The 12,652-nt window shown below is 45.9% G+C and overlaps 5 protein-coding genes across 5 annotated transcripts; 4 read left to right on the forward strand and 1 right to left on the reverse strand.

Moving 5' to 3' along the window:
- Positions 1 to 1,445: 1,445 nt before the first annotated feature.
- VTP01DRAFT_10786 (uncharacterized protein) lies at positions 1,446 to 3,207 on the forward strand (the record flags this gene model as incomplete). The annotated part of the gene is made up of 9 exons (XM_069379186.1): positions 1,446 to 1,754; positions 1,812 to 1,921; positions 1,996 to 2,086; positions 2,143 to 2,378; positions 2,450 to 2,493; positions 2,552 to 2,727; positions 2,785 to 2,932; positions 2,988 to 3,074; positions 3,140 to 3,207. The coding sequence occupies 9 exons, from the start codon at positions 1,446 to 1,448 to the stop codon at positions 3,205 to 3,207; spliced, it is 1,269 nt and encodes a 422-aa protein (XP_069239186.1).
- A 321-nt stretch (positions 3,208 to 3,528) lies between these two features.
- On the forward strand, positions 3,529 to 7,340 carry VTP01DRAFT_10787 (uncharacterized protein; the record flags this gene model as incomplete). The annotated part of the gene is made up of 18 exons (XM_069379187.1): positions 3,529 to 3,641; positions 3,702 to 3,912; positions 3,960 to 4,118; positions 4,187 to 4,477; positions 4,535 to 4,592; positions 4,660 to 4,715; positions 4,773 to 5,139; positions 5,201 to 5,495; positions 5,561 to 5,712; positions 5,768 to 5,839; positions 5,904 to 6,068; positions 6,121 to 6,348; positions 6,415 to 6,489; positions 6,569 to 6,712; positions 6,765 to 6,836; positions 6,894 to 7,058; positions 7,139 to 7,210; positions 7,267 to 7,340. 18 exons carry the CDS (start codon positions 3,529 to 3,531, stop codon positions 7,338 to 7,340), a joined length of 2,769 nt encoding a protein of 922 aa, XP_069239187.1.
- Positions 7,341 to 7,609: 269 nt separating this feature from the next.
- Positions 7,610 to 9,833, forward strand: VTP01DRAFT_10788 (uncharacterized protein; the record flags this gene model as incomplete). The annotated part of the gene is made up of 4 exons (XM_069379188.1): positions 7,610 to 8,456; positions 8,515 to 9,418; positions 9,494 to 9,740; positions 9,804 to 9,833. The coding sequence occupies 4 exons, from the start codon at positions 7,610 to 7,612 to the stop codon at positions 9,831 to 9,833; spliced, it is 2,028 nt and encodes a 675-aa protein (XP_069239188.1).
- A 274-nt stretch (positions 9,834 to 10,107) lies between these two features.
- VTP01DRAFT_10789 (uncharacterized protein) lies at positions 10,108 to 10,856 on the forward strand (the record flags this gene model as incomplete). The annotated part of the gene is made up of 2 exons (XM_069379189.1): positions 10,108 to 10,485; positions 10,542 to 10,856. The coding sequence occupies 2 exons, from the start codon at positions 10,108 to 10,110 to the stop codon at positions 10,854 to 10,856; spliced, it is 693 nt and encodes a 230-aa protein (XP_069239189.1).
- A 194-nt stretch (positions 10,857 to 11,050) lies between these two features.
- On the reverse strand, positions 11,051 to 11,935 carry VTP01DRAFT_10790 (uncharacterized protein; the record flags this gene model as incomplete). Its single annotated transcript, XM_069379191.1, has 1 exon — positions 11,051 to 11,935. One exon carries the CDS (start codon positions 11,933 to 11,935, stop codon positions 11,051 to 11,053), a length of 885 nt encoding a protein of 294 aa, XP_069239190.1.
- Between the last annotated feature and the right edge of the window lie 717 nt (positions 11,936 to 12,652).

A 12,652-nucleotide genomic window follows, 5' to 3' on the forward strand; every position in this document is an offset into this window, starting at 1 on the left:
GAGGGAAGCAAACAAAGGTCTGGAAGACACCAAACAAGCGAGAAAAAAAGGATGGGGGACTTGCCAAAATGACGACGAAAACCTTCTTTTGCTCTCTCCCTCTCCGTAGTCTGAGACCCGTGACCACAAGAATTGTCAACAAAGCGGCAGCTTTGTTGAGGCTTGAGCACGATAGCGAAGAATGAAAAACAACGCTACAAACAAGGGCTCACCGATTTCCAACGCTGGCTAGACTGTATTGTCACTGGTCTGCTGTCCTTTTCCGACTGCGAATTTTTTTTTTTCATCAACAAGGAACGACAAACATCATCCGCGTTCTTGATCGATACCACGTTACCTAAAATTTGTCCTGCAGGCTAGGTGCCGTGCACCAAGTTCATATCTCTCCGTCTGCATCTTTCCGGCACCTATGCAATGAAGGAACCTTGCATTCCTGGAGAGCATACATATCTTGTTTCATAGACGGTGCGAGTTTCTTTAACACAAGTGCCAGCATGTCCTCTTTACACTATCGTTTTATTTGTTTCTTGAAACAGACTAGGATAATATGTAGGAGGAAGGTAAGCTTGAGATATGATCTTCTACAACGGGACAACGTCACCAAGCAGCTAACGTGAGCAAACAAAATAACCCACATAGTAACTCGTGCTCAGTCATAATTTGTCGTTCACTGCAGAGTTGGATGTTTGAGCAACAACATACGTTGTTCGAAAAATGTAGTATATGGCTGTTCACGAATTTACATATCCCACACCAACGCTACACTGTAAGTTCAATGTTGAAAATGACTGTTCCAAGCGGTTGATACTGTATGCTTTACCCAGCATCTCCCCAAATGTCTCACCGTGGTGTCATATATGCTGTGCTGATATTATCCTTTGCATCAAAATTACCACATTGTTCAATTATGAAAGGTTCTGTTATTCAATCATTATATATCAACCTTTGTAGATGATGGTATCGATTTTTTTGAAAAAGGGTATTGCATCGACTGGTTTCTGGACAACAAAACTGATAGGTCCCGTGCCTTTCCCTCACCCAATCGGGAATGAACGAAGACATACATGGCTATTTGCAAATGCATCGTGGCTTTTATGTATCCTTTGCTAACTCTCATTCAAATTGCTCCTTCCTCCAGTATCTATAACATGTTATGTACGAAGTTTCGTTGTGACAGCGTGTTGTCTGTAACCTAAATGTTGTGGACAACAAATTTGTTACGTAAGTAATATGAGCTTGATAGCTGATGAAAGTAAAAACACCAAATATACAAACTCTCGAATAATGTTGTCAAGTTTTATGTTGTGTGAATCCGGTAGCAAACAATAACAGCGCTCTCAATTTTCGGGATATGCGGCAGTGCTTCTTCTTGTCTCTAGTTACTGCTTCTGCTGACAAATTGTAGCTTAGTAGATTCGAGATAACGACTTGCAGCATTGATAGCGATGCTGGCACGACCTGGCGTCTTGGACTCATCGCTTAAGTCGTCAAACTGCAGTAATAGATCGGTCTTGAAAACACTGTTACCCCGTCCATTTTGGGAAGCACATTTTCAGAAATTGTTCGTTCGTTTTGCGGAACTGCCCCTTCTCCAGCGCCCAAAGCTTTCTCTACCACCACTACCTCACCTCGGGCTATCAGCACCGTTTACGCTCGGTCCAGTAATGTCAACTGATCATTTCGTCGGTTTGGAAACCGAGTCGACCAGAAAGGACTACGAAATGTCTCGCGAACAGACAGAGACGAGGTTCCGCGTGAGTTACTCGGCGTACCCTACACTGCACTTTCGACATTATTAATGCGCTGTAAAGTTCTGGACAGATTCACGGCATTCAGCATGGCTAGTTGGCATCGCCATTTTTGAGGCTGTCGTTGTCATTGCCCTGGAATCAGTCATATTCGCAAACTTTTACCATACACCGTAAGGCACCAACCTTTCTTGGCACTTTGGCACGGGGCTCCACTCAATATCGTTTTCTCCCACCCACCTCATAGATTTGCTGATGACCTCGGTATGGGTATCCCAGTGTACCTCATGATATTTATCTTCTCCCAAGTATACCAGGTTGGCATCGCATGGGACGCGGTAAGTAAATCAAATATTTAACCTGGATGGACAGTTCCAAAACTGAAAATGGATAGGTCCGCATGAAAAACACAATCCAAGTCATCGCCTTCATTCTCTTCAATCTTTGTTGTTTCATCTACGCCGTATTCCAGTTCCAGCAGATAAGCGATGCCTTGAACCAAAACGACATAGCAGGCAAAGATCATCTTCAATGGCTTATTACTCGACTTTTGATCGTCAATGCTGTCATTATCGGTGTTTGCGAGTTAGGCTACTTTTATCTTGGGGCCCGGTTATATCAAGAATTTGGGTAACGTTTCTCATATGACGATCAATTCACGTCGTCGGCATTTAGCAACTAATGACAACAACTATTTGCAGCTGGCGAATATACAAAAAGATCGGCGCAGATCCGGAAATTAGAAGTAAGTAACTGTGGGAGTTCCTGCGAGGAAAGCACCATCTTACTCATACAAATCTCAGACATGTATCGATGGTATCAGATCCTATTGACAATCCTTAAGATCGACATGTTCTTTTTCCTTGGTTACTCTATTCAATATCTTGTCTTGGTGCTCCATCCCGGCGATGCTGAGTTCCCTTTGACAATCATTGCTTTGCCGTTAACTTGCCTGTTCTTAATTCTTAGTGTCTATGCCGTAAGCAGGAATTTCTTTCTCGTTATTTCTCCAGTTAATTTACACGTATTCCTATAGGTTCGTCACGAGTCTCGGCCACTCATTCTCATCTTCTTTATCGGCTTAGCAGCCGGCTGTGCATACTTTATCTTTAAAATCGTGCGTATGTACGATCCAAGCCAGGCTCACAAATATACATATGTCAGAAACTTTTTGACCTTCTTTGGTAAGTCGCTGTCAGATATGCTTGAGATAGCTCGCCTTTGTTAAACCCGGATCAGCAAGTGTTTCTCTTGCTTTGCTAGTTCTGACAATTATAAACGCGGCGTTCTGCTGGTCCAACTTCAACAAGGGTCTTAAAGCTCACTGTAAGCTGAAGATATTGACCCCGTTCCACCGAAATCATATCACTGACCACAACTTACCATTCTAGTATTATGCGATCCAAACGAGTCATCTTTGACGCAGAATGCTGGTGATAGAGTCTTGTCCTTGGATTAATTCTATAATCGCTTCATTTTCTACCATTCTCTCGAAGTACTTGCCCCTCCTTTATCAATTACCACACGTGTATTCTCGCAAACACATACGCTCCCTTTTTCTCTCGCCACTCACTCTCTACTTTACACTTTTTCTCTCTTATTTTTCTGTACTTTATTAGTAATTGTTCTGCGTTTTGACCTAAAAAAGACATTATCTTTTGATCTAGCAATCATTAATGGAGAGGTAGTATCCGATTTTGGATGGGCGCGTGTTGGCTGCAATGCAAAGACTGGCGGAATTCCCGCCCAGCAGCCCAGCTCGAACTTTACCTTTTGCATAATGGCAGAGAATGTAGACGATCAGTTGGCACAATTAATGAGCCTTGGATTCGACATAGGCATCTGCAAAGAAGCTCTGTCTCAGACAGGAAACGTACAGGCCGCCACAGAATGGTACGCGGTGCGGCTCCAAGCTTTTCGATGCAATTCATTATTAACAGACGTATTATGCAGGATTCTCGACCGGCAGCGGGGACAAAGTAAGTCGCCTGTACTCTGTCTCGGCCAACAACCGAGCAATGCAAACCCTTATGTGGACAACTTGGAGACACGCGGAGAAGCGCGTGTAACCAGCCGACACGACGAGCAAGAGGCGGTTCGTCTGCGAGAGAAGTCTGCAAAAATGGCTCTCGAGTCTAAACGCGCCAAGCGACAGGATAAAGAGGTAAGACGCAGCGATGCAGTCCTTCAACAGTGACTTATACCTTGTAGGCGAGGAACAAAATCCTTCAAGAAATCAAAGAAGATAGAGAGTACAAGAAGCTTATTCACGGAACGTCGCATGCGTCTTCTGAACGACCCCGCCACGAAATTTTGGAATCCACGCCGCTCCAAGAAGAAATCAAGAAGCAAAAACGGCTTGATAGAGAGGTAAATTGTAGTCCGTTACTGTTTCATCTTATATGTGAAAATAACCCTTCTATTGCTCCGGCATCTAGGCAAGAGCGCGCGCGTTAGAGAATATCAGGCAAGACCGCCAAGCGAAGCGCGGATCTATGGATGCCGATGCTGAGGCGGATGAAGCAAAACGAACTGCCTCCGTTTCTGCTGCGGTTGCTGGTACGTTCCCTAGCACAGACAGCAATCGAATGTCAAAAGCGCTCGTCCAGTTCAGGATCAAGGATGGAACTACTGTGCGACAGACATTCAATGCTGATGCGACCTTGCAGGATATGTTTGCATTTGTGCGCACAAAAGATCAATCCAATCAGCCTTTATTCTTCACCGTGGTAAGCCAACTGACAATATGGGCATTTCGCAGATGAGTAATATTTCCGATGATATAGCCATTTCCACGTAGAGTTTTTGCAGAATCTGAAGGCAATCTGACTGCGCAAGAGGCTGGTAAGCAAAAATCAAATGCATCCAGCTTGGAGATTTTCTAGCGATACTAACGGTGTTTGATCCTCAGGTTTTATTCCTAATGTTTCTCTTATTGTCAGTCACACAAACAATCAGACACTTACGGTATGGATCAAAGAATTAATCGAAGTGTATCTGAGACTGATAATATAGTAAAACCAGTCAGCGACACCCTCCTCCACAGCATCCCGTGCTCCTTCACAGCCCTCGCAAACTTCGCCGATGGATTTGGATGACTCAAATGACTCAGACGATGATCATCGCTTGAGTTTCGAAGATATGAACCAGGATATACAAGTACCGGCACCTGCACCTAACCTCTTCAACAATCAGCCAGCGATCAACCCACATCGCCCAGCCACCTCCACTCGCCGCGTTCCCTTTGGGCGCCGTGGAAGGGTTGGTAATCCTAGCTGGAACTGGGGCACAACTGGTCATCGCCTTACGGACGAAGCTCCCGCACAGCTTGGAGAGCTGCTTCAAGGAAGCAATCAACAGCAGCAGCAGTCGTCGATAAATAGATCTCAGGGTAGATATGCATGGAAATGCGTTTGAAACACATCATTTTTTACTGATATTTTTGAGCATAGTGGATGAAAATGCTCGCAGGTCAGCCTTGCTGTCAGCTATCGAAAATAGAGCCGGTAGACAACAGGAATCGAACGACCTGCAGACACACAAGGGCAAACCACGGACTGTGCAACCGTTGCGTGATACCTGCATTGAAGCAGTTGCAGGGTTCCTTTCTCAGCCGACGACGGACGCTCAACGACGACTGCGAAATTTAGTCTTTGTTTCATCAAAAGTAGGCGAGCTGTTGTTGGCGCGACTGGAAGAGACAAGGAAACTGGAAAGGTTCTCTCTGAAGCGTTTAGCTGGTCATTGGTATGTCGCAAACACCTTTTTTTACCTGAGGATTTTTGCATATAACTTACTTCAAATGTATAAAGTTATCTGCAAAATGTCATACTGGACTCGTATGTCTATGCGACCGACTCGCTCTTGGAAGAACTAGGGATGTGCATATCTGCAAGCAGCATCACTAAGCTCAGTCTAAAAGGTTGTGATGTTATCACTGATGCTGGTATCAGACACATAGAAGGTACATGTTCCGTGCAGCATTAGTCTTGGTCCTTGCTAACGGAATGAGCACCTAGCTCTTCGCAACCTGGAGTACTTGGATACAAGCAACTGCAAAGTTACAGACAAGGGGTTGCAGTATCTTACAAGTACGTTTAGTATCGCGGTTTATATCACGTGGCTATGGTGCTAACAAGCATGCGACGAACCTAGAGTTACTGCATCTACGTTATCTGAATCTGTCCAGGACAAAAGTATCAGATGCGGGCCTATCGTCCCTCGTGCAGCGTGCGCAATTCAAGGAAGTGTTGGAGGCAATTTTGCTTGATGGATGCACGAACATAAAATCAAATGACGTTTTGAATTTACTAAATAGCTGTAAGCAAATTGAAGATGCGGGATTGTTTACAGAACTGACCGGGTGTTTTAGCATTCTCCAATCTTCTGCACGTGTCCCTGGCATCGACCGGAATTCAGCAGCAACAAGCGTTTTCATCACGATGCAATTTGCAGCAGCTTGAAATTCTTGATATGAGCAAAACAGGTATCAGCGACGATGAAGTGGTTCGTATCATATGCTGCTTTAAACGCTTGCGTGAGCTGAAGCTTGGAGGATGCGGTCAAGTTTCAGCGCGTGGGCTCTCATTTTTGCCTAGAGGTGAGCTTAGTAAAATTCAGAAGAATTTTTAAGCATACAGTGATGCTGATAGTTTGGGTGTTGCAGAGTTGTGCCATCTCGAAACGGTACAATTTCCCAATCGTGTGCAAGAATTGGACACCGTGCTTGCACGGTATGCAGGTACATCCTTTTGCCACTCCTTTCTGAAATGCACTCCTTGATATCATGCAGACCCACTGATGCTACTTATGCAACGCAGATTTACCGCTCAGACATCTGGATTTGACAAGCATGCTTCAGATAACAGATGAAGCAACCAAATCCATTGCTTCCATGGTATCATTGCGGTATCTTAGTCTCAGCGGTACGCGGGTCACCGATGAGGGTGTGGCTCGATTGGCAGGTATGGTAAAGTTCGGTTACTAGAGAATGTAGTACTGACAAAATAGCTGCAGGTCTAGTCAACCTTACCAAACTCTTTCTCGATCGCACGGCTGTGTCAGATACCGGATTAGCAGAACTTATAGGTACGTGTGTAACCACAATTGATTTTCTTCAGACGATCCCCTCACTTCTCATCCAAGGTCTTGCTAAGCTTGATACGCTGTCGCTGAGTCGTACGCAGATCAGCAATGCAAGTTTGTGCCTATTTGGAGATTTTGAAAAATGTGCGTTTGCACGAAATCTTCGCACATTAAACTTGGCTCAATGCGAGCTGGTATCGGACCGAGGCGTGAAAGGATTACAAGGTAGTATTTCGATCTCATCGGGCCAGACTCACACACAATGACTAATTCCTTTCTTTGTTTTTGCTGATTGCGTTGTGTAGGTGCAGTGAATTTGACCAATCTCAATTTGGATCACACACGAGTTAGCAAGCAGTGTTTGCGCTATTTGAAAGGTAATTAGGGAAATTGGTGCTGCTACTATCCGACAGATGGCAATTAATAGATTTAGATCTGGAACACCTGAAACCTGTACGCCTTTTGGGCATCGAGCGTGAGGAAGCTCAAGACGACGACGAGGTGTGACAAAAAGGCCCAATTTTCACAGCAATACATACGGTCTTGTTGCACCTTGCCTCAAAATCCCGCTTTCCTTTCTCCTCCTCCTCGTCCTCCTAAGTCCCTCGTACGTTCGTTCCCCTCCCCCTTTTCCTTTGCGTCTCTGTCCATTCTTTCCGCCAGTCCTTCCTTTTCCCTTCTTTCCTTTTCAAAACACAACATTGAATAAACGGAGCGACGCGCGCGCATCCTCAACTTGATCGGCCCTGAGGCACTTGTCTGTAATATCTAGTACCATGGGGGAGTCACTCTTCAAGATGTTTGGAACTCTGCGGCTAGTCCAAGAAGTATCCAGATCCGCCTCCCAGTCACCCTCTACACCCGCAATATCAGCACCTTCCAATCCACCTCAGCCGATACCACCTTTGCGCATGCCCTCCGTAACCGTCACTGCTACTGCGAACACACCCGAGAATGAGGAATCATCGACTGCTCTTCCTCCTCCCCCTCCTCCATCAAATCCACCTAATCCGAGTATACCCCAATTGCCGCTACCATTGCCTCATTACTCGGCAGCAACGCTGTATTTACCGCAAACCTGGCTAGTCACCTTGTCTTCGCCTTTACCGCCCGCCAGCGCTAGACCACGCAGAAAGCACAGCCGACGCAATTCATTATTCAGGCACCACCGCCCTAAACAGCCCTCCATCGTTAAGAATAGCAAGCCAAAGTCACAAAAATTGCTGTGCCTGTGGCCTCTGCCGCTGATAACGCGGTATATAATATGTATATCGGTGATTGTATCAGCGCTCAACTTTGCAGGCTTGCTCCACCTCAAATGCTCTTCGCCATCTTTCGTCATACATCGCCTGGAAATCGTCAATTTGTTGCTATCACCCTTTCTTTTCACCGGCTCCTGGCACACATTTTTCCTGTTCGCGTGGAACGTGCTCATTCTCGGTCTCTTCGAAGAGTCATTGACGCATATGCTCGGAGGAACTCGTCGGTTCCTGCGTGTACTTGTAGGGATCGTACTATCCGTTTGTTTGATCCGGCAAGGAATTGGATACTTGTTTTCCAAGTCCACCGGGTTTGCTGTGCCGACGCTCTTTTTTAGCGATTCCTTGCACGAATGTAGTCAAGGTAAGCCGAACCCGAGAAGGAATCTATAGATCTTGATTGCTGACGTTAGTGATGATAGGTCTTGCCCCTTTCCTGTTTGCGCTCCTGATTGTACAGTCTCTGAGTATTGACGACAAGTATATCCTCATGTATGGGCCCGAGGAATCGAATTACAAGGTCACTGTACGTAAAGTCACCTTGCAGCTTCTCATGTGCCTCGTCAACTATACGGCCAAAAACATCTTGTGGTGGTCTTTGACGGGTATTTTGACGGGCTACATGGCAACCATCGTGACACAAACCTGCCTCGCACAACAACAAAAATGGCTAGTGGTGGATGAGGTCCATCCAGACGAGCACTTGGAGGAATTCATTGGATCCAAAAGACGCACGCCATTGTGGCGGATGCTCTGGTCTGCAGTCAAAAAGGGCGCCCTAGTGTGCCTCGTGACATTGCCTATCTTGCTTATTTGCAACGCCTACCACACGCGCGAAACGTTTGTCGATCCTGTCGTGCTGAATCAGCTGACCCATGACAGATACATGTTTACCTTTGTAGTCATGACAGCACCTCGACGCGGCGATCCGCCCTTGCTCTCTCGCACACTCGAGTCGTATCTGCATAACTGGCCCGTCGATCCTCATCCAGGATCGCTCTACGACAGGATGCAAGCTGTCGTTTATACCCATTTCACAAACCACTCCCAGTTCGATACAGCCAAGGAACGTTTCTCAAACGATCTGCGTGGCCAAAGATATCTGAAATGGGTGCGAGAAGACGGCAATGTCTTTGACCAGCGTCTGCATTTTAGCAAAGCCTTGAGCCTCGCGGCCGATAATTTCCAGAGCACCTATGTGGCACTTGTGGAAGACGATTTTCCCGTTTGCGGCAAGAATGAGTGGCGACAGATCGAAAGCGTTGTGTACAATGCTAACCAGCATGTACCTGGTCACTGCGGCGTATTTGTTGGAACAGGTGGAAGGTAAGGAAAATGAGACTCGACCTACCGTATAATCAGTTCCGGTCTGAACATACTTTTTTTTCTTTCCTACAACAGCGGGTTGTTCTTGAAACCGAAAATTGCAAAGCTTGCATCTGGATTATTGTTAAAGTATAAGGATACTCCTCCAGATCTTATATTACAAAACTGTCTGCTTGGCGAGCTTGAAGAGTGTAGCGAGTGCAGCCAGACCCTAGTCACAAGCAAGACTTTGCTTATGTACCATATCGGATTCAATACATCAACCAGCACAGATAGGACTTACAAGAAACATGACTTTCAATGCGGCTGGCGCCATCCTTTTGTAAGTGCTGTGTGATGAAACCTTATGCATAGCCCGTCGTTTACTTACTCTGCGAATACTTAGAACGGAGATCCTAATGTCATTACTCTTTAATCGTTCTATTTCGCTTCAAATCATTTATTACTTTTTTCCCTCAACGATATCTTTTCTAATTTAGCACAGCCTTCCATTTCAATTCTTTCTGTACAGTAGCTATGTGCTATTTCTTGTTCTGTCACCTTTTTTCTTTAAAAAATCATCGCTGACGCTTTTACCGCCGTTTCTCTCCTCGTCCCGCAAATCACCTAGATTGTATTTGGCATTGTACATTGCTTGGAGATTTTCTGCTTTGGCAAACGAGTTCAGGCTGCATTAGCTGGAAGAAGAAATGAAGCCAACGTGCTCCGTTTGCATGCAGCCCTATGTGAATCAGACATTCTTGCAACCCTGCTATCACTCGTTCTGCTTCAGCTGCGCGCGGCAATGGATCAATATCTCGCCTACATGTCCGCTGTGCAAGCAGGATGTGCGGTCTCTGGTCTATGATATCTGCGAGGAGACTAGCAGTTTTCAAGAATATATCCTTGCTTTTGGTCGACATGGCAAACATAATCCTCCTCCGAAACGAAGAGCTCCTACTTTGCAAGAGAAGGCTCGAATGTTTCGCGCTCGCGTGTATGAGACCGAATTCGCCACGATTACATATCCCGCACCGCTAGGAAGATTTGCCAGCATGACACGAATTGAACCAGTGCATATAGCGAAGGTAACTACTATCAATGTCTGTAACCTTTACATCCTCGTTAAGGTTTGCCTCTGTAGATTAAAGAATTTCTCGAAAAAGAATTGCCTCTGCTGATGCACAGTGACCGCGACCCGGAACTGGAACAGCATATTGTCGATATATTGCAACGATCCCAGGATCAGCACGACCCAGAAGTTATTCAGCAGCTTTCCGAATGGCTTGCACTTGGACACAACAAGATAGATCCGAAATTCCTGGCAACACGTTTCATGGAGGAGTTGTACGCATTTCTCAAAAGCGGTCAACAGTATTGGACATTCATTTCAAAGGCGCAATATCAACCGAAGCAGGATTCTTCAGATCAGGCATCAACAACACCGCAATCGACGTAATATAAGGCATTACCAACATGTACATAGACTCTTCTGTAAATGCGAAGAAAATTTGAGCCTACAATGATCTGTCGTACAATACAATGGATACTGAGAGTTTGTTTCACAGCAAGGATGATTGAAAGATTTAAAATGACTAATACAAGGTGACGAGGAAGTAGGAGAAGGGAAGATAGCTAGGATGAGTACGTTATCTACAAGAAACCATTCTTGTTTGCCTTGATCCATTGCTCGACGGTCTCTGGTTCACGACCGAGCAAGATGGACAACGCAGCCGGTCTCTTGGGGTTTCCATCACCACCAAAGGGTATGGAGAGCTCGTAGGCCATAGCGTGAGGAAGGTGACTATTGAGTTGCTTGTACTTTTCGGGCAAGGAGATTTGCTGATACTTAATTTCGCGACCGAGAGCTTCTGAGAAGACGGCGGCACGCTTGGTGGGTGTAATGTAATCTCCAACCATCTCGTAGACAGCATCGCCGTGCTTCTCAACTGGATCCAACAGGACAATGGCTGCAAGAGCACCGATATCATTAGGCGAGATCCATTCCTCCCTCTCATCAGGCTCGGCTGTGTCGTAGACGGTGTTGTTTGCTTTGATTCCATGGATATCGATCCAGAGCATGTTGGACATGAAACGCGATGGTCGCAGGGCAACGTATGCGCCGCGGTTGGGGATGGCAAGGATACCCTCCTCGCAGCTGCGATGGTGAACACCGATAAATGAGCTGCGCCAGGGGAATCCGGATGAAAGCGAAGACACGTCGACGACTTGCTTGACACCAGCGGCGTAGGCCTTTGCTGCGAGTGTGACCTTGGTCTCGATCATATTTCCAAAGCCGTTGACAACGAAGAAAAGGCGGGTGTGTCCAACGATGGACTTTTCAAACAGTGCATAGTCAGTAACGTCGCCTTTCACGATGGTGAAGTTGCTGTTGTTGACAGAGCTTGGGAACATTTGGTGGACCTTCTCGGGTGTACGAGCCAGAACAGTGGTGGGGACGTTAGCCTTCAGCAGCGCTTCAACGACAGGTTTACCGGTGTTGCCGGTTCCTCCAATGACAAAAACGCGTTCGGACATGATGGTTACGGTTTCAAAGTATAAGAAGGAAGGAATAAGCTCGAATAAACTGCAAACGCGCGCCTTTTATGTTACTCTGTTTCGGCCCATGCATGGCTGTTTGTGCTCCGACAACGGTCTCGGCATCGGCCTAATTAACTTCCGTGTGCAAGGATTAAGGTTCGCTTATCAAGCATTCAGGAAAAGCCGCAGCAGCCATGTCCGTGCGAGGGCCTGAAGGACAACAGAAAAAGCGCCCGGTCGATTTCTCATACATCTGGGCGGGCATTTGGATAATGTTTTGCATTATGTTCCAAGAGTACAAGGATTATTCAGCAAGACTTTGGAGAACGTCCAAGAAAGGCAGGCGCTTGCGCAAAGAAATAGTACTAATCACGGAAAATTACGCGGCCGGGTAAAGAAGATCAGCGATCTACACGGAACCATCCGCGCCCTTGGAAGATCAAAACGAAAAATAAAGCTCATTCTCAATGGAAATGAATACTACATACACAATACAGGCAAGTAAATCTTCAAATGTAGCTATGGACTGGATAATCATTTGCTGGCCATAATATCGTCCTCCGTCAGTGGAATATGTTGTTGATCAACTGTTTAGCTTCAACCAGCTCATGTGTGCAATTGCCGCAAGCAATATATTCTTAAAGATTTAGTAGTTAGACTTAGCTCTTTCAGAAGAGCATATGCTTGTTTGCGGCGAGGTATATCTCGCGAGAC

Source organism: Rhizomucor pusillus, assembly GCF_041956525.1.
Source record: "Rhizomucor pusillus strain CBS 183.67 unplaced genomic scaffold VTP01scaffold_9, whole genome shotgun sequence".
NCBI classification, from domain to species: Eukaryota; Fungi; Mucoromycota; class Mucoromycetes; order Mucorales; family Lichtheimiaceae; genus Rhizomucor; species Rhizomucor pusillus.